At 48.7% G+C, this 24,427-nt stretch overlaps 5 protein-coding genes and 1 non-coding gene across 17 annotated transcripts in view; 4 read left to right on the top strand and 2 right to left on the bottom strand.

Moving 5' to 3' along the window:
• Positions 1-731: 731 nt before the first annotated feature.
• LOC125948265 (tetraspanin-13) lies at positions 732-9,147 on the top strand. 3 transcript variants are annotated; one of them, XM_049675458.1, is made up of 5 exons: positions 732-863; positions 5,534-5,659; positions 5,845-6,012; positions 6,096-6,458; positions 7,640-9,147. In XM_049675458.1, exons 2-5 carry the CDS (start codon positions 5,600-5,602, stop codon positions 7,736-7,738), a joined length of 690 nt encoding a protein of 229 aa, XP_049531415.1. In that variant the 5' UTR covers positions 732-863; positions 5,534-5,599; the 3' UTR covers positions 7,739-9,147. The 3 variants fall into 3 exon arrangements, with proteins under 3 accessions (XP_049531415.1, XP_049530551.1, XP_049532279.1); XM_049674594.1 differs by lacking the exon at positions 732-863 and adding an exon at positions 3,638-3,763; XM_049676322.1 differs by lacking the exons at positions 732-863; positions 7,640-9,147 and adding an exon at positions 6,858-7,276 and having other exon boundaries at positions 5,389-5,659.
• Positions 2,573-4,711, bottom strand: LOC125960009 (uncharacterized). The gene is made up of 3 exons (XM_049673289.1): positions 3,594-4,711; positions 3,040-3,497; positions 2,573-2,940 (listed from the first exon to the last, which is right to left on the bottom strand). The coding sequence occupies exons 1-2, from the start codon at positions 4,701-4,703 to the stop codon at positions 3,057-3,059; spliced, it is 1,551 nt and encodes a 516-aa protein (XP_049529246.1). The 5' UTR covers positions 4,704-4,711; the 3' UTR covers positions 2,573-2,940; positions 3,040-3,056.
• Positions 9,148-10,306: 1,159 nt separating the features above from the next.
• Positions 10,307-19,905, top strand: LOC125954405 (uridine phosphorylase 1). Of its 10 annotated transcripts, none has more exons than XM_049684766.1 (6): positions 10,307-10,507; positions 13,550-13,886; positions 17,300-17,423; positions 17,944-18,291; positions 18,387-18,525; positions 18,636-19,905. In XM_049684766.1, exons 2-6 carry the CDS (start codon positions 13,837-13,839, stop codon positions 19,010-19,012), a joined length of 1,038 nt encoding a protein of 345 aa, XP_049540723.1. In that variant the 5' UTR covers positions 10,307-10,507; positions 13,550-13,836; the 3' UTR covers positions 19,013-19,905. The 10 variants fall into 10 exon arrangements, with proteins under 10 accessions (XP_049540723.1, XP_049540642.1, XP_049540633.1 ...); XM_049684685.1 differs by lacking the exon at positions 10,307-10,507 and adding an exon at positions 16,704-17,165 and having other exon boundaries at positions 13,868-13,886; XM_049684676.1 differs by lacking the exons at positions 10,307-10,507; positions 13,550-13,886 and adding exons at positions 14,887-15,030; positions 16,704-17,165.
• Positions 19,906-21,267: 1,362 nt separating this feature from the next.
• LOC125953237 (D-beta-hydroxybutyrate dehydrogenase, mitochondrial) lies at positions 21,268-22,783 on the top strand. Its single transcript, XM_049682732.1, has 3 exons — positions 21,268-21,465; positions 21,836-22,035; positions 22,128-22,783. The coding sequence occupies exons 1-3, from the start codon at positions 21,281-21,283 to the stop codon at positions 22,781-22,783; spliced, it is 1,041 nt and encodes a 346-aa protein (XP_049538689.1). The 5' UTR covers positions 21,268-21,280.
• Positions 21,601-21,673, top strand: Trnat-ugu (transfer RNA threonine (anticodon UGU)). The gene has a single exon. It is a non-coding gene; the product is annotated as a tRNA-Thr (tRNA).
• LOC125954401 (uncharacterized) overlaps positions 22,480-24,427 on the bottom strand; it is a 2,439-nt gene continuing 491 nt past the window's right edge. Inside the window, exons 2-3 of the mRNA XM_049684660.1 lie at positions 24,064-24,399; positions 22,480-23,990 (exon numbers count right to left, since the gene is read on the bottom strand). Of these exons, the coding sequence (XP_049540617.1) occupies positions 23,102-23,990; positions 24,064-24,399 (1,225 nt within the window). The 3' untranslated portion in view covers positions 22,480-23,101. The remainder of the gene's footprint in view (positions 23,991-24,063; positions 24,400-24,427) is intronic.

Here is a 24,427-nt window from a genome sequence, read left to right as displayed (position 1 = left end):
TCACTTTCTGCGGCAGAACCTTTTATCGTTTGTCCTCGAATTGATCATTTAAATCCTTCCGGAAACAAGCAAATTAGCATGTTTGATTTAGTATACTCCTTTCGCTCCGTTTGTAGCTCAAGTTCCCATTTTCGAAAACAAACTTGGTTTTAACCCTTCTTTCAACTGCCGTGATCCTGTTAATCACTTCTCGTTGAACAGTGATTCGGTTTTCCATTAGCTGATTATTTACACTGATTCAATACTAATTTTAATATTCCCTGAGCCATCCTTTTTTATCTAATTATTTATTGGCACTTCAAATTTATTCAATATTTATTGCATTTCATTCGTTTACAAATAATTAGCGAAAATTTTAAGTATTCAGGTTGAAATTTTCAATTCCGTTTTCCCTTTGAGACACGGAAGCGCTTCTAGGTATATAGTTAGATGTGTTGATTGTCGGTGGAATTGTTCATAGGTAGTATTTTAAGATATTTGATTAAGATTTTGATTTGATATCTTCCGCGTTCCTCTCCTCTTCGTCAATCTCCATCGCACAGTCGCTACTTGCTCGTCCTGTTTTGTTCGGGTTGCCAGGCGAAACTGTACGGCCCTAGAAAGAGTCAGTCAGATCCGGTAGAATCAGCAAGTCAGTCAGATCCGGTAACATGTATAGATAATCTGTATCCCGCATTGTCTATATGCCCCTTCCCTTACCTCAGTACCATGCTGTTCGATGGCATCGCTCTGTGTATCGGCAATTCGCCGAACTTTTCCGGGACGCCGTAACCCGATGACACTGTCGTCGTCATCGTCGTCAATGCTTCTTCCGGAAGCCGGACGATGTGCGTGCGAAGGGCCAGCATCTTCCATATCATCCAGTAAGCGCTTTTGGCTGAACAGGGTCTTTCTACATAAGGGAACACGGGCCCTTTGGTTCGGTGATCGCAGCATCGTATTTGGACTGAATGGGGTGCTTTTTGCTAATGGGGAACCATGCAAACCAGTAATGTCTGATGTCTCACCGCTGTAGCCATAGCGAGTGGGAGGAGTGGCAGCCTGAATGGTTTCCGGTGTTAGATTTATATCCTCCTCGCATATGGTTTCCTGCGATGGCAGCACCTCCCGGGCCACTGGCATATTGAACCGATTTCCCGGGTGTATGGCCGCATTGCTCGTATCAAAATTTTCACAGCCTTCTGCATCTCTCTCTGCTTTTACCAGAGGTTGGGTGCATCGGTGGTCGGTTGATGGCTTTTGTTGCTCATTATTTTGTGGTTCAGTTGGACTCGTCTCACAGAGTGGCACATCGGATGTTGTTCCACTCGTAAATATTAGCGTTGAGTCGTTCAACTGGCTAAGATCTTTCTCCATTTCTATTTCAATAGATGTTATTGGTTCACTTAAACTGACCCAATTTATTCCACTTTTCCTCAATCGATGTTGATCCTGGTCTTAGTCTGAGCGCTATTCGATTCGTGGCCGCCTTTGATTCGATTTCAGAGAATCACCAACGCAATCTTGGGGTAGCGTATTAAGCACGAGTACTATCGGCCAATGTGATGATGTATTATTCCTCGAGCCTGTAAAAATGGAGGTTATTATTTTTCGATTGGTTCTCACGCTCATATTACGCTTACGCTTACGTAGTAAATACGGTCAGATCAGCCTCCATCTTGGTCGGGAGAACCGGGTGGTTTCGATTAGACAGTTTATTCCCGCGATTCTTCACCAAGCATTCCATATTATACAGGTGTAGTCATGCAGAACAAAATGCTTCGCGACGATTAGAAAAATGATTGCAAAATTTGACAAGTTAGGGGCCATGGTTTTGTTTTCATCGATGTTTTCGCTTTGGAAAGTACGAAAGTTTTTTTTTTCAGTTTTGTACTCTGCTGATACGATTCTTGTTAAACAAAAGCAATGTAAAAGGAGTTTCTATTCGATTATGATTGATTTATGGTCTTTCGTTACATTGCATAAAATTGGTCATAAAATAGGCAGGCTAATAGCCTGCCACAGACTGCAAGCGGCGCGTGCGGAACGTTTCGCCGCGTACGAATAGAATGTATGGGATTGTACTGGGCAACACATACCGCATGCGGACGGCGCGTGCGGATCCTTGCGGACCTTGCGGCCAAATGCAAAAGTTTGCATTTTGACGCGGCGAAACGCGGCGAAATCCGGTGGATTTGATTTGGCAGTTGGATGTAAACTAAATGAGTGTTTGCATTGTGATCATGGAATCATGTTATTGATAATAATATGTATAGTATAATATGATAATTAATAGAAATTTAATATTTTGTTTTCGTTAACAATTCGTGTTTTCGTAAACATTGTTTGGTTTATATCGATAGGTTCAACGCTATAACGGCCGTGCCGCGCCGCACGCACCGCAACCGGTATGTGTTGCCGCTTCATCCGCGGCGAACCGTTCCGTCCGCGCCGCAAGCTCCGCTTGCGGTTTATGGCAGGCTATTGTCGGCATCGTTGTTCACCGATTTGTCGCTTTTCTTCTTCATTTTAACTTTTCCGAGTGACCGTTAAGAGGTGCGTTTAAGGCGAAAGTCCAAGCTAGCATTCCCCGATCTGAGTCATCCTTTTTTATTTAATTTAGTATTGGCACTCCTAACAAGGACACTTAGAGTTCAAGTTAAACTTTCCATTCCGTTAGCCTTTGGAGACACGGAAAGCCATCATTTAAGTTTTCTTTATGTTAAAACGCCATGAGTCATCCTATTTTATCTAATTAATTAATGGTACTTCAAACAAACGGCGTTTTACTCGTTTACAAATAAATAACGAAATTTTGAGTATTAAAACTGAACTATTCAATTCCATTGTCCCTTTGAAACACGGAAGCACTATCAGGTATATGGCTAGATGTGTTGATTGTCGGTGGAATGCTTCATAGTTAGAAGACTATTTGGCGGAAGTCTTAGGTGTTGTATTTGCCTACAAAAAAAAAGACAATTAAATACATAATTTAATCGACCTGAAACCACATGAGAGGTTGGGAACAATCTATAGTATATTTTACAGAGCATGCCTCACCTAATTTAGAAAAAAAATCATTTCCAACTGCAAGGAGTTGTCCGTTTAGGAGCTTTCGTTTTTTCCAATTTCGCTTCTAGTTGCTCAAGGACAGATAGGTGCGAATTAGCCTTTGCGTCCTCATCCAAAAACGACTGGTCATAGGTGTCCTGTTGTGAATCTATGCTGTCACTTATTGGACTTGCCCACGGCGACAATGCTGGAGGCCGTTGCTGACGATCGGGAAAATAGAATGCGCCCGCCCGTGGTAAATCTCGAACAGATCGCAGGTACATGGCGCGTTCGTATGACACCGGTTTGGCCTCCTCGATCTGACTGTCCCGCACGATGAACGAATCATCCTCCTCGTTGCTCTCCTCTTCTTCAGTCTCCATCTCACAGTCGTCACTTGCTTCAGCCTCGGCACAAATAAATTCTCGTACAATTTTCTTCAGGTTGCCAGGCGAAACTGTACGGTGCTAGAAAGAGTCGGTCAAATCCGGTAAGTCAGTCAGATCTAGTATCATGTATAAAACTACTGTATCCCGCTTTGTTTACATGCCTCCATCCCTTACCTCATTGGCAGCATCATGCTGTTCGATGGCATCGCTCTGTGTATCGGCAATTCGCCGAACTTTTCCGGGACGCCGTAACCCGATGACACTGTCGTCGTCATCGTCGTCAATGCTTCTTCCGGAAGCCGGACGATGTGCGTGCGAAGGGCCAGCATCTTCCATATCATCCAGTAAGTGCTTTTGACTGAACAGGGTCTTACCAGATAAGCGTAAACGCTGGAGGTTCAACCGCGGTACTTGGAGGTCAGTAGTTAGTCTCGCGAAGATGGACGGTGATCGCAGCATCATATTTGGAATGAATGGACTGCTTCTGGCTATCGGGGAACCATGCAAACCAGTAGTGTCTGATGTCACACCGCTGTAGCCATAACGAGTGGGAGGAGTGGCAGCCTGAATGGTTTCCGGTGTTCGATTTATTTCGAGGAATATGTCCTCATCGCTATCATCTAACAGTTGCTCCGTGAATGGTTTTGTTAGATTTATATCCTCCTCGCATATGGTTTCCTGCGATGGCAGCACCTCCCGGGCCACTGGCATATTGAACCGATTTCCCGGGTGTATGGCCGCATTGCTCGTATCAAAATTTTCACAGCCTTCTGCATCTCTCTCTGCTTTTACCAGAGGTTGGGAGCATCGGTGGTCGGTTGATGGGTGTTGTTGCTCATTATTTTGTGGTTCAGTTGGACTCGTCTCGCAGAGTGGCAAATCAAATGTTGTATCAAAAATATTTCGCATTGAGTCGTTCAACTGGCTCAAATCTTTCTCCAATTCTATTTCAATAGATGTTATTGGTTGCAGCCGGTTTCGCTTAAACTGATCCAACGGTGGCAGATCGAATTTATTCCACTTTTCCTCAATCGATGTTAAGCCTGGTCTTAGTCTGAGCGCTATTCTTTTCGTGGCCGCCTTTGATTCGATTTCAGGTTGAATAGATTGCCAATCGCCGACGCAATCTTGGGGTAGCGTATTGAGCACGATTATCATCGGCCAAGGTGATGATGCACTTTTCCTCAAGCCTGCACTAGTAACCTCCATTTTTCGATTCTTCACTAGCGGCAGATGTATCTTGCAGCACCGAATAACAGTTATTACGCTCAGCTCCGTTTCCATTGACCAGGCCAACGGATGACTTCGATATGACAGCTAATTCCAGCGATTTTTAAGGTACTTGTACACTGACTATAACGAGCCTTCAACTAAAAGCTATTATTGCTGGTCTGGCAAGAAAGGTAGCGTTTCCGTATAGATTCCAGCTTGCTGGTTGAAGCAATTGTGTGGCGACCCGTTACCCCTTTTTGCGATTGTAAAGGATCTAGCCACGGAAACCCAAATTTTTCGCGCTCGAAATTTATTTTAATTTAATTTATTCTTGAGCTTGACAGTTGCAACTATCATCCAAGGCAAGGTGTTTTAAATAGAGAGGTGGCGTCAAAGACGCTTCGACAGGTCCCCATACTGAACTTTTTTGACAGTAGAGCCGATCACATCGTGCTACCTCTCTATTTGTTGGTCCCCATCATGCGCGACTGTTAGCGAAACCGTGAGCGAAACTGTCGAGCGAATTTTTTAAAAAAGGAAGAAAACATTACAATCGGCGATAATGTTTGTTCCTCGTTGGAATCTTTATTAAAATTAGAGATGAAATGGCTAACAAGATCTGTTCTGAAAGATCATTAAGTCAATGAATTGAAAGTCGATTCCTAAGAAGTAATGTAAAACGTGCCAGACCTGTTTGATGTAGCAGCAGTTAACATGGACCCACCGTAATGTTATAATTTTTACGAAGCGGGGGGCATGTTGCTAAAAAGTAGTACAGTATAGACGCGGGGTTACGGTATCATCTTTGCAAAAGTGATTGTAAAATCAGCTGTTCCCATCGAGTTGTACAGAGGAAGACGCAGCTAGTTCACGATCATAATAGCGCTCTTGTCCGTGCACAGTTTTCATTTGGTACAGAAACCTACCCCACCAATCTGACGAAAGGATTATTGGATTTGTGGAGCGAAATGTGTGGCGGATTTAGCTGTTCGAAGAATGCGTTGATTGCGCTGAATGTCCTGTATGTGGTACGTATATAGAAGCAAGCGAGGGGCACCAGCTGAGCTAGAGAGACCCCCTACTGCGGGTCTTTCTAGACTTTTCGCCGCTGTTTCCTTGGTGCGATGGTGTATTTCTCTCTCTCTATCCCCCCCCCCCCTCCCCCACCCGTTCCTTTTACCACGCTTCTTCTACTTCTCCTTCGATCTGCTAGTTGGTTGGTTTCCTACTGATCGGGGTTGGGGTGTACGGTCGGGCTGCTTCGATTGTAACCAACCTGCCAATCATCAGCGGCATCCTTGTCTGCGGTGTCATCCTTATACTGATATCCGTGCTCGGTTTGATTGGCGCGGTTAAGCACCACCAAGTGATGCTGTTCTTCGTAAGTAATTGCAAGCACTGGATTGAATGATAGCAGCACCGTCCGCACGAAGTCCTCTTACATATATCCCCCTTCTCTTGCAGTACATGATCATACTGTTCCTGCTGTTCCTGATTCAGTTTTCGATCGCCTGCAGCTGCCTAGCAGTTACCGCCGAGCGGCAGCGTCAGTTCGCCGAGCAGGGCTGGACAATGGCGCCGATGGAGATTAAGAAGGAGGTCCAGGACAAGTTTCTGTGCTGCGGTTTCAACTCGACAACCACCGCCAACGGAGGGAATGATGATGTTTCTTCCCATCCTTCCTGCGAGCAGGTACAGCTAAAGTGTTGCCCGGCCAGTTGGCTAAAGAACTGCCAGTGTCCACCGTGTAGTATCATGCTCGAGAACAGCATCGGCTACGCTTTCCGTTTGTCTGGCGGGATCGGGCTGTTCTTCAGCCTAACCGAGGTAAGCAGATCGTTGATAAGTGTCGATTACTGTCGCGGTTTAGTGGTTCTGGTTTGCGCGTAGCGGCTATTTAACCACGCGTCATCTGGCGTAACTTTATGCGAGTGGTTTTTGTTTCTCTCAACGCCATTTACACTGTCCCAAGCCGTTATCCGAACAATTTGAATATCCCATTTCTCAAATTCATTCTCTGTTTTCTTATCTCTCCACTAACTCTTGGTTTCATCTCGGTGTGCATTGATTACATGCTGGCATGGATTATTTGTGGGGCCCCATATGGACATTCATTACAATCGCATCAACCTGCCCTCGTTCGTCGTGTTCACCTAACGGGTGGCGCTGTTCTTAATCTCTCCCGCTCTCTTCCACCTTCCTTTCCGTTAATATTTCGCTCTCTAGATCCTTGGCGTTTGGCTTACTGTGAGATACCGAAATCAGAAGGATCCTCGCGGTAATCCAAGTGCGTTTCTTTAAGTTTTCCTTCATTCACTTTGTCCAATGTGCTGCGATTTCAAACCCTTTCACCCACCTTTCTTACTTCCTTTCCTTGCGTCCACCGTTGCTGCGTACCGTTCCTTGCGTCCACCGTTGGCGAACACGAATGGTAATTATTTCCGCGAACATTCACCCATAAACAGCTTATATCGATATGTGGTTAAGTTTGTTTAAGTTTGTTTTTTTGCCACAAGTACTCATTCGAACGTAATATAGGCGCATGGTTTTCCCAGTTCCCTTTTTTTATACACGATTTACCGCACCTTATTTATTGATTCTCTTTATTTATGGGTTGTCGTTGCCCCTTATATCTTTTTGTTATTGTATTCAGTGTGCTTAGCTGTAGATCTGGTTGTGTTTGTAGTGTACACGTATAAGAGTCTATTCCTTCTCATATTTGATTTCGCTTTAAATTGAATGTGATTCTCTACGATGATCTATCCTGGTCACTAAATTCCGGGTTTGCTTAAAACAGTTAATGGTTTACAAAAAAAAAATCGTTTCACACCCAACATTTCAAGCTTTTTCATTCGCCGCTTTATGATTGTCCTTGCCTAGTCGTCTTTTATCTTTCGATCCTTTTTTTACTTCTTTTTTTCTTTCTTTCTCTCTGTATCCCTATCTCCCTTTCTTTATACTTTCGCTCAAGATTCTAATGATTCATGCATCATTTTCCTCGTTCACAGATAATCGCTATCTTCCTGGCGCGTCATTACCGTAACCAGCAGGATCCGTATCACCTACCGGCACGTGCCATCTTCCCACACAGTGACTATGTTTACTAAAAGGCATCGGATGCATCATGTAATTGTTACGATAGGGCAGCTTTCAGAACGAAGGAGAGGAATTTGAAAAAAAAACAATAATGTGATAGGCTGAAGGGGGTGTTAGCGATTTCGGCATACATTTGCATGCTTTCCAAAGAGATTAGCCAAACCTGCGGTAGCCTCGAGGTGAAGTGGTGTTAGTTCTACAGAGATTCCCGGACACGAAAAGCACTACAAGACGGCTCGATGTTCCATTAGAGAAAATTTCCCCATCAAATACTTATGAAATATCTTTTAAAATGACGTTGAAAAGTCGCAGTAGACATCCGTTAATGTTTTTAGACATTTGTGCTCAGTGTGTATTTTAATTAGAATGGCTAAATTTGAGGCAAATTCCGTTTAGGTATTCCCGTCCCGAGCCGTTATCTGAACAATGGACTACAAAGAACACTCACTATAACATTAGGGAATACCCCATTGACAGAAGGTATATGCAACCGAATCTGTTCACGCTTAACAGACCCGTTACCAGAACAATTTCGGGTCTTTTAAACAATAATAGACCCGGTTGCATACATTTTGTCCATACGGGTATGAACCATTTACCTCGTGCTGCCCGAACTACTGATAGATTTGTTCAACGTATCCAACAACTTGCGTACCTTATTTTAAGTCCTTTCGTGCTGCCAATTATTTTAGCGTATACTTCGACGAGTGTGCAGATTCTAGGTCAATGAACGATAGCAAGGGAAGACGGTGGCTTATATTGTAAAGAGAAAGGAAGGTACGCGAGACAATTGAGTAGCTATGGTGATCATAAACAGCGTAGAAGGTGACTAATAGAGCAGCTCCATCGAATTTTCAAAGCCCTTCCCACTAGCTTCATCTCTCAGCTATAGCTCACAGGGTAAAATTGAGGTATACTGTATAAAAAAACCTATGTACGGCCAAGGCGACCAAAAACAAAATACTCTTACCTGTAAAAATATGTGCTTGATACCCCTGGTCTGTTAGCAGTACGCCCGCGAGTGGCTAACTGTGCCTAAAGTCATCACAAAAGGATGTGGTTGTTATGGAGTCATTTTTTGTAGCAATTATTATTAGCCTATTGCATCAAGCCAAGTCGAAGGCAAATCGTCTGCATAGCGACTCATACTAAGTTTGGCAAAACCATTTGCTTCGCAAAAGGCGCTCTCGCTCGCGTTTTCCGCCAAAAACTACAACATTTGGGAAACAGCAAGGACAGTATATTCTCAATACTCCATAGCATAAATGTTAACGCATGTGTGTGTGTGTGTGTGTGTGGGTGTGTGATTGTGTTTGTTGTATGTGTGTTAATCATAAGCAAACCGTATAGCCAAGCTTCTCGTGGTGATTTAAGACAAAATGACTGAATAAATACACTTTTTCCTTTTTATTTTCAATAAGTCACTTGTGTGTAATGATTGTTTGGTTGATGATTTTGCAATTTGGCAATTTGGTTGATGATTTGGCACTCGCCTTTAGTTGCTAGAGAGTCCAGTTGCTGCTCGGTCTTATCAATTCCCTGCCTCCCGGGAGGGCATTGAATTTCACCTACGAGACGAAGGCACTGGATTGGGGAGACCTCTATGGCGAAAGGAGGTACAATTTTGCGTAACAGGATCTTCTAATATTCGTGATAATAGCACAGCATGAATTCGGTCGAATGTGCTGAACAGTTCGCCGCTCGGGGGTCACATTGGTTTCGAGGAACGATAAGAGATAAGAGCTAATATATAGCTAATAGTATAGCTAATTTCAACATACCGGGTCAACTTGTAGGGTGCCATAGGTCGGTAGTAATAAGCGAATGAAGCTATTATTACGGATAGGACTAGCCCCGTATTTGACCTGTAGCTCGCAGCACAAACAATGAATCTTCGCGGTGTAACGTGATCAAAGAATTTTGAAAGGTTGGCCAACCACCAAGTTAACACCGAAGAAATGAAAACTGTTGGTTTTCCAACATGCGATGTACACGTAGCGCATTTGCCGCTAGTAGCAACGTTGCTAGCAACGAGAAGATGGGAGGAAGCAGTTGCATAACAACCGTGTGTAGTCTGCTCGGCTGGCACGAACACGTGAACGGTACTGTGCGAAAGGATGTGGTTCGCGTTCATGCTACAGAAGGAAATAATATACTTGTATATTTATGTAAATGTATATTTCATAATATACTATTTTATGCGAATTATATATATATACTGTATATATAAAGACTGTACTGTGTGTATACTGTGTGTATATATACTGTCTTGGTCGTGCGTAAATCGGGTTCTCGCGAGTACGATTGCAGTCGTCCTTCTCCCTCGCTTCGCTCCTCTCCGGTCAACGACGTCGGACAGGGCGTTGGGTGGTTTGGTGCGGGTGGAGAGGGCGGGGGGGGGGGGAGGGTGGTTCTGCTATGTTGGTTCGGTTTCTTCAGTAACGTATGTGTAAAGCAGCACCACAAACACACACTCTATCGCGACACGAGCACAGAATGTTTTGCTGCGGCTGCGGCTTCTCGTGCTGTGGCGGTCCCGATCGCCCTCGAGCCAGGACCTTTTGCCGAGTGTCCATCGGAACGCTCCAGGAGTCAGAGCGTCAGTCGGTGCGTGCGTTTCGTTACTTAGAGTAGGGCTGCTGCTTTAGCTGGGTGGCTAGTCTCTTAGGGATCCGTGCCACGCTTGCCAAGCCGAACCATTCATCCACCGCGCGGGGAATAGCTTCCTGATAGTGTCGTACTGTGTCGCGCAGTGAACCGAGCGATGAGCAGCGTGTAGGGTGAGTAAAAGTGATAGATATGAGGAGGGCGTCGAGTTGGGTGATAATTTTTGCAAAATTTCAAGAATCCCCATTGCGGCCTCAAGGTTTTATGGGCTCCAGGCTCGTTCGCTACGTGGCGCATTAAGGTTTGGTTCCCGCTCCTGTCCTGACGTCGTTCCTAAACGCATTCTAGATGCCCCGGTAAACTATGAAACCTTTGTGTACGAGGAGAGGGGGGGGGGGAGTGGGTGGCGAGAGGTGATACTGTAATTACCACGAAAATCGATCCAATCGGCAACAGACCGGCCGCCCTGTAAACTGGTATTGCTTGTCCGGTGTGCGTGAAACTGTTACCAGGCAACCAGGAAGGGAAGAATGATACGATGCGAACGGACGGCGGGCGGGTGTGGGACCCCCCGCTAGTGGTTACGAGCTAGGAAAGACGCTTTGGGTTTGGCTGCCTTGCTTGAGTAACACACGAGTAGCTAACTGCATGTCCTGCTAGGTCTAGAAGATCCCCCGATTAACCCGCATCGATAACGCATTTAATGGTGTAATGCAAGTCCTTCAACCGGTTTTTTTTTTTATTTGCCTCACCACGGAGCATTCTATTTGGACTGCCAAGGACACCGCTTGGGCCCTCGTGTTAAAAAAAGATCACTACCGCTCAGAGGTAGTAGCAGCTGGTCTCGTTCCAAAGGGATCCGCTTTTTAGCTGAGTGTTATAACACCCACCTCCTCCTCCTCCTTCCCCCCCCCCCCCCACATCCTCAAATTCACCCCAGGTAGTTCAGAGCTCTAGCACAAGCATGTAAAATGCGGGTGTTCCCGCTACGCTAAACCCTGATCGTCGACGACGGCCACACCCGCCGCATCCCGACTAACGCCTTAAGATATGCAACTGTAAACTAAAGCTCCCGCCATTCCTTTACGGTACGGGCCTGCACCAAGCCCCCAAGCCACCAAAAGGGCCACCACATCAGGAGGATCCAAACACCTTGTTACCGTTACTGTAAAATCCAAATTCTACATTGTTTGGCGAAACAGAACTTTGGTCTCCGCAGAAAGGGAGACGCCGCCTTAACACAAAGAAACGCCGCGGCGAGCGATTCGTCAAGGACGAAAAACAGCGCGATGGCAGCAATTTTCGTATCAATTCGATCGGTTGCAGAGCCGATGGAGCTGCGATATACGTTTTTAACAAGAACAGGTTAGGCCAGTGGTAAAGGAGGCAACCAACGCCCGGTCCCCTTTTACACGCCCCATTGCCCTATACCATACCCTCTGCCGACCTCCTCTGCCATTCTAGCCGCGGCGGAACACGGCTTATCACGTGATTCTCCATGGAAAACTCAACACCATTGTTCCATACCATACCTACCAGCAGCACCAGGCATGTGTGTGTGTGTGTGAATCGAGTGTTCCAGGAGTACAGTAGCGTGGTGGCTATTCGAAGTCCAGAATGCGCGCGCGTGCGCTCGCACTCTCTCTCTCTCTCTCTCTCTCTCTCTCTCTCTCTCTCTCTCTCTCTCTCTCTCTCTCTCTCTCTCTCTCTCTTTCTCTCTCTCTCTCTCTCTCTCTCTCTCTCTCTCTCTCTCTCTCTCTCTGTTTCACTCTCTTCCGGAAAACACACACCTTCGGCTATCGTTCGGTAGAATTGTGGTTTCACCGTTTGTGTGGCTGGGTGGGGTGAAGGGGGATGGGGAGGGGGAGTAGTATGTTTGCATTCGGTTGACACCACCGTACAGCGACACCAGCCCCCTACAAATGGATCGCTTTTCCCTATCATCAGACTCAGTAGCTAGCAATTCTGCAGGAGGCGACGGTGACCGTTGACTTGGCTTACGTAATCCACCCCCTCCCTTTCCGTACCCTTCACCATCACACCTACCGGCGCCGTCAAAGTGCATATAAGGGGTGGAAAGCAAGATTTGCATACATTTACTAGTTACACCGCCCTTCCCATAACGCTCGGTGAGTCAGTTATGGTTTCAGGCTAGTATATGCTCCTCTTAATTAGTGGGGAGAGGCGAGGAGAGAGGGAAGGGGATTTAACGCAGCATTTGAATAGACATTCCTGTGGAAAGAGTTCCTCCCATGCAAAGACCTCCTCCTCCCCCGGGAGTTTATTGGATGTAAATGCATCGGCCAGTTTTTAAACGCTTCCTGTTCGGCACACTATGCTTCCGCTCCCGGGGCTCCCCTTCCAATGATCATTCATTTACTCGGACCAGTATGATGTTTCGGTGCTACAAAAACGGAAGGCAAACGGGGTTCGATGCGGCGATGCGCACATGTTAATCAGCTGAATTTTGTCCCTCTATCCGATAAACCATAATAAATTCGCATAAGAAAATTAACGCTGCTTATACAAATACTGCGGTTTATGGGTTATTGAAACGAGGAAATAAGGAAATGTTTCCTCTTCACTGTAGTCTGGTCACTACTGTCGCATCGCACTATCGTGCAAAGTGCGAGACATAAATTGCTAGTTCACTGGACACGGAACGCGCAGTACATCAGAGTGTGTATATGTGTGTGTGTGTGTGTCCCATGTGAAAAGACTCTTAAAGGACCCCGTACTGATCCACTGATCTACTGATGGAATATTGTTTTGTTTACGATTACACGGCGTGGATTTCCCGTTGGTGCTTATGTTTTTTTTTTATTGGCGGGTTTATAATCAATCATGAGTCAGTGTCGTAATACCCGCACTAACCGAGCCGCGAGATGTGTGTCACTCCGTACCAGTGGTTCGTATTGACATTGGTGTAACCCTTGGGGCTGGGGCTTATCATGGTTGGCGGACATGCAGAGGCAACTGCAACACACGAGCGCTCACGTTTGTTTGCTTTGTGCAGAGACACCATTAGGGCTGCCATCACCCTTTCTCCATTCTCATACGCAACCACTCATAGCACAACACACTCAGTTCTACTCCATCGCCGTTTTACTACATATCGTAGGTCGTGTAGCGGCCGCTAGTAGTTCTCTGCCGTCCGCCAATGCAATCGTATGCTAATGTAATGGTACCGTCTGTTGCATGTATCCTTTCTACAGCTCACCATCAGCTGCCAGGAATTTGTAGCTCGCGGTTACCCGCATCCTGCGTGCCCTCACAACTCCGAAGGATCTTCATCAGCAAAGCAACCGGTGGTCCATCCGATCAAACTCCCCCCCTACTCAACCCTACACCCTGTCAGACCTGCGGACATTAACGGACTTATCCGGCTGCATCTAGTTTTCCGGCCACAGTCACACACCGGCCTCATTAGCACTACAAACAACAGCAACAGCAGTAGCAGCAGCAGCAGCAGCAGCAGCAGCACCAGAGGCACCATCTCACCATGGCATGGAACTATCGCCCATCGGTCGTCGAGGAGGAAGATAGAGATGAGTAAGTACCGAACTAACCTGCTAACCTCTTTAATGCAATAACAAACAAACAATGCGTTGCTCAACCAGCCGTACCATGAGTAAAAGTAACAGTGAGGGCATGATTTAAAGAACAGAAACCTAAAAAAAAAACAAAAAACCAGGTGTCTCGCCGGCTTCTCTAAACTCCTCAGTGGCAGCCCCTGTCTGTGGGATTCGGCACGGTTCGGGCACTGCCGCAGGCTTACCCATTCTGGGGTGGCAGCGCAGCTGCTATCTTAGACGCTACGTAGGTTGGAGAATTCATTCTGCTTGCGAATGATGCGACCATATTTTCAGCTTCGTTCTCCAGTGCTGGCAACTGCGCGTGCCGCGTGGACCTGAAGCTGGAAGAGATGCTTATCCGGTTTTGGTTCTCGGTTTTTCTTTGTTAGTTTTTCGTAGCACAAAAGTGTGGGAAGGAGCGAGAGAGAGAGAGAGAGAGAGAGAGAGAGAGAGAGAGAGAGAGAAATGTGATGAAACACGCGGCATCGATGATGAAACATAGATTTGCATGCTTTGCTGTGGACCGGTGGACGACCCTATGCTAGTTTCCCCTGCTGCTCTGCCCCGCACACCATCCAGAATCTGGCGTGTTCCAGTGACTTCTGTTCGACCCAGAATCGCAGCGAATGCGTAGCAGACCAGCGGAGGGATGCTGGTTGTGCTGAGGGTGCTCGGTCATCCGGTCCTATCCGATCATCGTCGCCACGATCGATGCGCTCCGCGCACGCTGTCGTCGTCACCGTCGTTGTCGTGGTGTCTAACACTGTCGCGTGGCGGTGGCCAGCATCGGGCACTGTAGCGAGCAGGGTGTCCGATTATCGCAAAAACTGATCCACGGGCGAAGAGTGGTGCAGAGCTGGTCGGAGCCCTAGCCTCGGTACCGTCCTCCCGGCGGCGCGAATTCCTCCTATCTCGCGCGCCTAGCGTGGTCCAATGTGTCATTTGACCTCAGCTAGCCATCTAGCGTCTAGAGCCTGCCAGCCAGTCCGCCAATACCCGGAGCGGGGAATATAAAAGCTTTTGTCGCCGGCGGCACGATCGGTAGTCGAGTGACAGCGTTCCTATCGAGCACAGCGTTTGGAGCGAAGCGCGGGAGCCGTTTGTTTTTGCTGTGTAGAGGCGTGAGTGCCGGCGGTCCTTCTAGTTTCGACGTTTCAATGGTGACGGCGACGATTCCGCCGCGACTCGATCGATATACGCTGTTTCGAACCAGGGAAAAAAGACGACGCATAAAGAGACAACGTGGCGCGAGCGAGCGCGCGCGCGCGCACACACACGCGGCACTCGCCCGTGTCTGCCTGGCTGGTTGGCTGGCGCAAGTGTGCGATGGTGCGGTGGGTCTCATCACCTTCAGTCAGCACGGTGTGTCGCTCGGAAAGATGTCGCCTGTCGGGTGCTCTCACTCGAGCGAAAGCGTCGCCGACGGCGATATTTGGCGTAATAGTAGTGCGAGTGCGGTGGCTAGTCTGCTCGTTCGTTGCGGGCTTGGTTTTGGCAGCGCAGCATCCAAGCACCGCCACGACAGCGAAAGACAGTCCCTTTCGGCCCGTCCACCTGACTCCGCACACACTGCCGCTGCGATTCGTAGCTGTTCGTAGTTACCGTTGTCGTCGTTGTTGTTGTTGTTGTTGTTGTTGTTAGAGGCCAATGTATTAACATTGGTTCTAGGGCAGCCCAGGTACAACGATACCCGTGTCTCGCGATTTTGTTTGGTCGATCGTGCTTATCGACTAATCCACGGACACCTGCTGCAATCGACGGCCCAAGCTTGATAAGGCCCCGAGTCTAGTGCTGTCATCCGTCAGTCGGCGGCCTTTTCGCTCGAGATGTTTTGAAAATAGCACTGGGCGGCGGTACGTCGCAGCCGCCGCTGTCGCCGCAGCAGCTAATGCTGCTGCTGCCGTCGTTCTCGTTCTTAAAGATCGCTTCGCTCTACACGTGTGTTTTGCCCTCTCCTTGTGTGTGTGCGTGTATATGTGTTGTGTGTTTCCGGTTTAGCCGCCGCAAGGTCGCGGAGATGGCGTGTTCTGACCGGTTTGGGGTTTTTGGAACATCTGGTAGTGACGCACTACACACAAACACAATCACACACACACGCACACACGCGAGAGTCAAACTCTGCCAAGGCGGGATGTTATCAGCACCGACAGCACAAGCTACGGTGAAGCCAAAGGCGATCGACGGCTGTCAAACGACATCAATCAAACTGTGCCGCCACCTCCTTCTAAGCAGATCTCTACCCTCAACCGCGCCGTTCGTCCCTTAAACCCTTTTCACTTTCAAGGGCACGCACACACACGCACGCTGTGGCGAGCACTCGCACACGCACACACACAAACACACACACCACGTGCATAGGTACGTGCCCTATCGCGCACACACACAGACAAAGACGTTATCCCTCTCGCTCTCGAGGCTCCGTACGTCGATTACATCAGAAGGGGCCTGGCCGGCACTGCTTTGCGTAATGATCACACACAACACACACATACAAACCAACGCAGCTGGTGTTGAACGCGCGAAAGCGCGATGAATGGGCGCGCGCGCGATAGCGGTGCGTAGCGATGCGATGATGCTTGTGCGCCACGGAAGGAGCCGATGCATCCGATGCCGATAATTGGCGGTCTAGGGGCGATGTTTTCGATGTCATGTGTCAACAGCAGCAGCACATGCACTATCAAATAATACTCCATACTCTTGGCCCGTGCTGAGCGGTTAAGGAGCCTGCCGTGTGCGCTCGTGCTTCTCGTGCTGCCCGTTTTTTCAAACGCTCATTCTCTTGCTTTCCCTGCAGGATATTGAATTTTCCAAACTCCATCGTGTGCTTATAAGCACGTGCCACGACACACACACACACAACACACACACACAGACACCTACAGTGCGAACGAAGTGAGAAGCCAAAGACTTGGCGGTGGATTGATTAATAGTGCAATAGAAGAGAAAAGCGAAGGGAAAAGAAGTGTAAGAACGAGCAAAAGATGCGAGGTTCCAACAATTCCAATGGTGTCGGTGCATCCGCCGGTGGTACCGGTTCCGATGGTACCGGGACTGCTGGTGGGGCCGTTCCCGCAGTCGTCAGCACGGTGACCGATAGCGTCGACGCCGCCGAAAGCCCTCGGATACAGGAGCTGAGAGAGAAGTACGGCAAGAAGGCCCGACGCGTCGTAACGCTCGAGGAGGATGAAATGAAGTATGAGGAGATGTGTGACGATGATTACACAGAGCTGATGGACGAGCAGCACCGTCAACTCAGGTACATGGCCGCTGCGCACCGCCCGGGACCCCCACCCCGGAGGATCAACCACCCGCCCCGGAGGACGCATTGTTTCGCGCTGGCTTACACCGCAACACGACTGACATCTCATTTTGTTTTCTCCTACTCCTTAGACACTCGGATGGCACGGTGAAGTTGCGAAACCCCAACATCGAGCTCATGGACCAGGACATTCTATACCATCTGGCGCTGGGCAGCGGGAGCCACGATCTACATAAAATGTTCGGCGATGTAAAGGTAAGATGCAGCGAGGGACGGAGAACTGGTCAGCAGGCGTTGGATGGGGCGGTACGGGCTGGCCGAACGTCTAGCCCCACGTCGTCACTGTTGGGGGGGGGGGGGGGGGGGGGGGGGATTGGTTCGCTAACCCGTGTACCAATAGGATTGGCGTGACTCGCTCGATAAGAAGATCAATTAGCCGGCCATAAAGGCGGCCCGCTATCGGCTGGTGTGTGTCTGACGTGTGTCACCCCCCACCCTCGCGATAGGTTTGGCTGTTAAGTATTACGGGTCCCACACCGTTCAACAGACCGCCAAGCTTATCAGCGCCCCGGATCGTTGCGCGAGAACCTTTTCTTCTTCTTCTTCTTCTTCTTCTTCTTCTTCTTCTTCTTCTTCTTCTCCTTCCATCTCCTATTCCTTACTCCTTCTCCTTTTTATCATGCTGCCGTACCGCCGAATAACGTCATCCTCGCTTGCACTCGATTTCACCTACCTAACGTTTCACATTTTCGCGATTTTTCTTTGGCTTGCACAGTACGTGTGCATGGGTGGCACGCCGAAGCGGATGGAGATGTTTGCGCATTTTATCATGGACGAGATCGGCTACAAGCTACCGGCCGGGACGCAGCTGCAAGACATCAGCGCCTACTCGTACCGCTACTCGATGTACAAGGTCGGCCCGGTGCTATCGGTAAGCCACGGCATGGGCGTACCGTCGGTCGGCATACTGCTGCACGAGCTGATCAAGCTGATGTACCACGCGAAGGTGAAGGATCCGTGCTTCATCCGCATCGGTACGTGCGGTGGCATCGGTATCGATGGTGGCACCGTCGTCGTTACCGAGAGTGCGTACGATGGGTTACTCCGCAACAGCTACGAACTGGTACGAATGAGGGGACATTCCCTCCTAGCACCCCGCGTGCTGTGAATAGTCCACGCCACTAATCCTGCGCACTGTGTTCTACGTTGCTTTCCCAGGCGATCCTTGGAAAGATTGAGCATCGTCCGGCGCTGCTGGACCGGCGTCTGGCGCATCATCTGGTCGGCCTGAAATCACCGGACGATCCATACGAGGCGATTACCGGCAAGACGATGTGCACGTACGACTTCTATGAAGGTAGGCGTGGCAAAAACAAAAAAAAAAACGATAGGCGCGAACTAAGCACAGACCGGGTGTACCGAGCACATCCTTTTCACACTCGCACCACCACTACCTCCTTCTTGCAGGTCAGGGACGGCTGGACGGTGCGTTCTGCAACTTCACCGAGGCAGACAAGATGCAGTATCTGCAGCGGCTGCGCGACTTTGGCATCGTCAACATCGAGATGGAGTGTACGATCTTCGCAGCGCTCACGCACTACGCCGGCATCCGGGCCGCCATCGTGTGCGTGACGCTGCTAGACCGACTGAAGGGCGACCAGGTGATGGCACCGAAGGAGGTGATGATGGAATGGCAGAAGCGCCCGCAAACGCTCGTCGCTCGCTTCATCAAAAACGATCTCGCCCGTCTCGGGAAACTGGAGACGCTCGCCGCGGCCCCATCCGCCATCAAATCGCCCCGGTGCTTCCAGTTCGTCCAGCAGGAATCGCAGGCGCACGAGTAAAAGACGCCGACCGACAGCCACGGGCACCGGGCGTGCCAGTTCACGCCAACCAGATATTTTTACCCGCATAGCTTCGGGTGTTGTGCCCCGTAACCGCCCGTGCTACTTTCCACCGCCTCGAACAATTGCCTGTGTTCCGTGTGTCGCCCGGGTTTGCGCGCAACTGAGCGTAAGTTTGCGAGCAGGATCCGCGGCGACGCGTCTACCGCAGGATCTCCCAACCACTATCTAATCCACCCCCCCCCCCCCCCCCCCCGACCCCAACTCCTCTCAAAAATTCCCCCCTCCCTTCTCCAATAAATGTAGATGTTAAGAGCGGCTGTTGCTGAGATTGTTGCAGCTATAAATGGCGTACCGAGTTTGCTATCCCTGTTTGCAAACGCGCATGTACATTAACATTCATACACTATAGCAACATTCGTACGTACGAACGCATTCATTCCGGAGTAGCCTACCGATCCTAGTTACAATGATTCCCTTACATTCGTGTATATCAACTAGTGTTGGACGATTCGTTGTTATCGGAAGCTAGTTTTGTTTGGTTTTTCTGTTTCCCAACCCCGACGGCGGCCAGCAGGACGTTGAAGCAGATCAATGCCCTTCACGCAGCCTGATGATACACCACTATCCACTAAACACATATCGATGATCGATGGACCTGCAGAAGCTGCTTTTCTCGCCCTCTCTTTTTCGCCCTCTGCTCTTCAGAACACCTTCATCGGAACACCATCAAGAATTCCCTGTCATACACTTTGTTTTGAAAGGCTGCGCGCGTACCAATGGTCGCAAGCTGGGTGGTTTGATGAGTCCAGCATAGAGGAGGTATTACTGTACATGTTAAAGGCAAAAGGCTAGTAGAAATACGATAATAAAGCAAGCGTTTATCACGATGAGCCCGAAATATCCTTGTGTGCGGTAAATGGTATGCAAATAAAAACGCTGACGTTCTACACTGGTGCGGGACGATCTCTCGTCGTATAGAAGCCAAGCATTTAAAAGCGCATGACGCATGTGTGGTTAAAGATAACGATTGCAGCATTAAGTATTAATGGTTCATTTACTACTGGAAACACCACCATCGTCCTTCGTCAATGTGCCTCTATAAGCCATCACTTCAACCGTTATCCTTTTTAAGTGTATCTCTCGTGTTCATTTTTATCCGATGTAGAGCATTGTTCGTTATTTCATAGCAACAACAAAAAAAAAACTAACAGCACCCACATACATGCGTATCGGGATCGTTTGTTTGATTTGGAATTAGATTTCATGAAAAGAGAGCTTTGCAAATTAGTGTTAAACTTATGAATTGGAAAAATGCAGCGATGCTTGTTGGTGTCTGAAGTATTGTTATTCGCTATCCCCGTACAACGAACAATGGCAGGCAATCTTTAATTGATTACTACTTAAATACACCAACCCGAATGGTGAAAAAAGGAGAAAATGAATATGAGGACGATGATGATGACCATGATGAAGAAGCAGACAAAAGAAAGGAAAAAAAGAAATGGTGCAACGAACAATAGCGTTTGTTTGCCTTAGTTTAAAACATATGTGATCGAATATTCAGCATATACCAGCAACACTAATAAATAGCACGAAAATCAGAAATAACCGGTGATAATGTACAGACGAAGCCTGCACTTTCCCCGTCTGCTTTTTTCCGTTTATGCTTGCACGCCACGATGGGCGTTATGATAAAGGTAATTTTAGTGTTCCTGTAACTCTCGCCCACCATGACTCTGTGATAGACTCTGACCTTTTTTTTTTAATTCTCACACACCTTGATCTAGGCCTCGATCTCGTACTCCGAGTACGGAGAATGATAACACATAACCTGTTGCCATTTCTCTGGCTTTTGGATGATCGTGATCTTACAAATTTCGCCGCAAAATTTCTAATACGATCTACGCAAAGCAATATTCCGCAAAGAACCTGTCAGATCAAAACGGTACCGCTCGAAACACAACCTAAACACACAAACACGCACTCACAGCATGAGAGCACAATTTGGACCGGGAGCAAAAACGGCGAATCAGTTGTCAAGAATCAAGAATTAAGCACCCGCAGGCCGAACCAAGTCAAGAAGAAGGAGATTTTGTTCGTCTGTGTACAACACAAACAACACTATCTCTCGGCCCGCATTCTCTCCACGTTTGCCGCATTTAACGACTTAAGGTTGCAGGGAGTTTTGGGGGTTCAGTCGGTGTGACGATTTTCTTAGTAACTCATTCATTTTACCAATCGCATCTTACAGCAGCAGCAGCAACGATGTTACCGATCGCATCATCCGTTAACAAAACCATGGTTGCGATCGGTAGCGGGTTGGTGGCGGTCGTTGTCACAGGCTTGATTGGTCGCTACTACCTTTTCCGTCGTCGTCAGCAGCGAACTTCTCCTCCGGCTCTTGGAGACAGAGATGTTGTCATTATTACCGGTTGCGATTCCGGTTTAGGGTAGGTTTGAAGTCCCGAATTTAGGAGCAGGGGAAGATTGGAAGCGAAAGCTTCCAAAATAAACCCTTTAGTTCAATATTTAGCCAGACGTTTAGCTGGAAAACCGAGTGTTATATTAGGAAATGTTACGTCTGCGCCTCTTTAGCTCAGATGGCAGAGCGCTGGTCTTGTAAACCAGCGGTCGTGAGTTCGATTCTCACAGGAGGCAATGTTTTTCGGCCTCACCACAGGCGGCGAGGCGAGCGGTTTGGTTTTTTGAGGTGTTGAGGATGAATTTTTTCTTAGGTTTGCTGTCCTTTTGCATTTGTTTTAATATCTCTTTTTTGGGTTATTGCCAGTCGCAGCGTTTAAAATCCTCATCTGCTTTCAGCTTCAACATGGCCAAAATGTGCCTCGAGGAAAATGCTGCCGTTATCGGAACGTTCGTCAGCACTAGCTCGGACGGATATGACAAGCTTTGCAACGGCACCCACAAAAAGATGATACCAGTTATGCTGGACTTGTGCGACGAGTTAAGCATCAATGCGGCAATCAAAACCATTCGAGCCATCCTTAGTGACACCACCATCCGTAAGTTCGCTGTATCGTTCTACTCGCAGCCACAGGGACTGTGAGCAACCAACGGAATAATGATCCACGTGCGATGATCCCTCTATTTGCAGGCCTGTACGCGCTAGTCAATAACAGCGCGGTAATGTGCTTCGGCGAGGCGGAATGGTTACCGGCAACACTCATCACCGAGCAGCTGCGTGTCAATCTGGCCGGTCCACTTTTGTTTATTGGCGGGCTGATTGACCAGCTCCGCCGGGATCGCGCCCGACTGGTCATCATCACGAGCCACTGCAGTCAACAAGCCCTGCCTGGATTGAGCGTATACTCGGCCACTAAAGCCGCCCTGCATGGCTGGGCAACGGCAATCCGACTCGAACTGGAACCACACGGCGTTCCCGTGGTTGAGATTTTGCCCGGTTCCTTCCTCTTCCATTCCAACATCTGCGCCCGCCAGCCGAGCTTTTTCGATGCTATGTGGGCCGGTATGGGTGAGGAGCAACGTAGCCGGTACGGGCGCTACTTTCAACGTTATCGCAACTACCTCGAGCCCATCTGCCAGTCACGCCCGGCACAGCGATTTCCAACGGATGCTCCTCTCAACGGCGTGATCAAAGGTGCACTATTCGACCCTGAGCCCAAGCGGATGTACAAATCTGAACCGTGGCGTTACTGGCTGTACTATACCGCGTTCGCCTGGACGCCGTACTTCGTGCGGAGTTGGCTCATTCGTCGCTTCCTAGCCATGCCCATGTATCATGAGGACTAGCGAAGGCTACTAACCAATCAATCAACCTAACACCACAATCGCTACAGATCCTAGATATCTAAATATGATAGACTTTATTCACTTAATCGACCTAAATTTCCGCACAAGAAATATATGCATTCCCCGTTTGGGGTACACACATCGTTTGAAGTTTCCGGAGAAAAGACGGGCATTTTCCCGCATTCCTGGATTTACGTACAGTGAAAAAGAGAGAGGGCTCATGATTAAGCAGCATAATCCTCACTCACCCAGAATCAGAAGTCTTCCTCTTTTTCAGCGATTTTTTTACACACTGACACCCACCAAACATAGCACACGTCACACGTCAACCTGCTTGTCATCCTTGCTGTTTTCCTCCAGGAGCACATACTCGCGAGAGCTGAAGCCGAACATAAGTACGTCCTTTTCGAACAACTCTAGGTAGCGCTTCGGTTCGATCTTCTTGTAGTTAACAAACGTCCCGTTCGAGGAGTCCAAATCGATGATGTAGGGGCGGACGGTGCGGCTGGTCGTACCGTCCGGACGCTCGTGCGGCACCAACCGATACTGAAGGACCGCGTGCTGCTTCGAGCAGGACGGATGATCGATCGGCAGATCGCAAACCTTCCGATCGCGGCCAATGAGGTAGCAGCTCTGCCGGTGTATGTAAAGCGTTGGCATTATCTGATCGCCCTTCATCGGGTACAGCCGCCATCGGCGCTTCGGCTTGCAGGCACCGGGCGGTTCAGCATAGTTGATCACAACCCCGTTCACCTTGTTGGCCTCCTCCGTCAGCTTACCGGACAGCGCAAAGTTTGGCTTCTGTTTCTCCACCAGGACCGGCTCATCGTCTGCGTTCGGCGGTTCGTCCTTTGATGCTTTTTGCTCGTCTGACCCACCACTGGTTACCTCCGGTTTAATTGTACGTTTCGCACCCCACTCGTACTGGGTACTGCCATCGTCTTCCTTCTTCAGAACAGTCCCACGAGGTGCTTGCTTCTTATAGTCGCCGGTAGGCTCCCTACTTGTTGAAGGTTGATGGTTGATGGTGCGTGGGCTCGAAGATTGTCGTTCCACTTTGATCGCTTTTGAACAGTGCTGGTCGGCTTCGCTGCCACTGCCCTCCTTCGATCGCTGCCATCTCGTAACACTACGGGATCTATCGCGGGTCCGGTGCGTGGGTGAGCCCCTTCGATAGAAGTCCTCTCCGCTGTCAGCTGCCAACCGCCTAGGTGCAAGAGACGAAAGAAGTGTAAAGTAACGTTAGGCATAGAAAAAGAGGAGGAATCAACAACACTTACGATTTCTGTTGATTATGCATGCGTTGATTGTTTAGTGATCCGTTTAGATCCGTGTCACGGGTCGAGCGAGAAGCCTTGTCTGTTCCGATTTCATCGTACCTTCGGGTGTGTCTTCCTTTCCTGTCGTCACTACTATGCCGTGACGTTCCGGTAGTACTGTCCAGTTGCTGATGGTAGCGTTGTTGCTGATGATGCCTAGTACTGCTGTGGCCGTCGCTCGAGCGCCTACTCGTACGACTAGGGGACCGATTGCGGCTGGACTCATCGCGATCCCGGTGGACCGGAGAGCTCCTTCCCCTTCGATGGTAGCCCTCACCATTGCCAGGTGGCAATCGCCTATAGCCCAGTGAACTGAATGTGTAAA

This window comes from Anopheles darlingi, chromosome X, assembly GCF_943734745.1.
Source record: "Anopheles darlingi chromosome X, idAnoDarlMG_H_01, whole genome shotgun sequence".
Taxonomy (NCBI): domain Eukaryota; kingdom Metazoa; phylum Arthropoda; class Insecta; order Diptera; family Culicidae; genus Anopheles; species Anopheles darlingi.
This window is presented reverse-complemented; position numbering and strand designations above follow the sequence as displayed.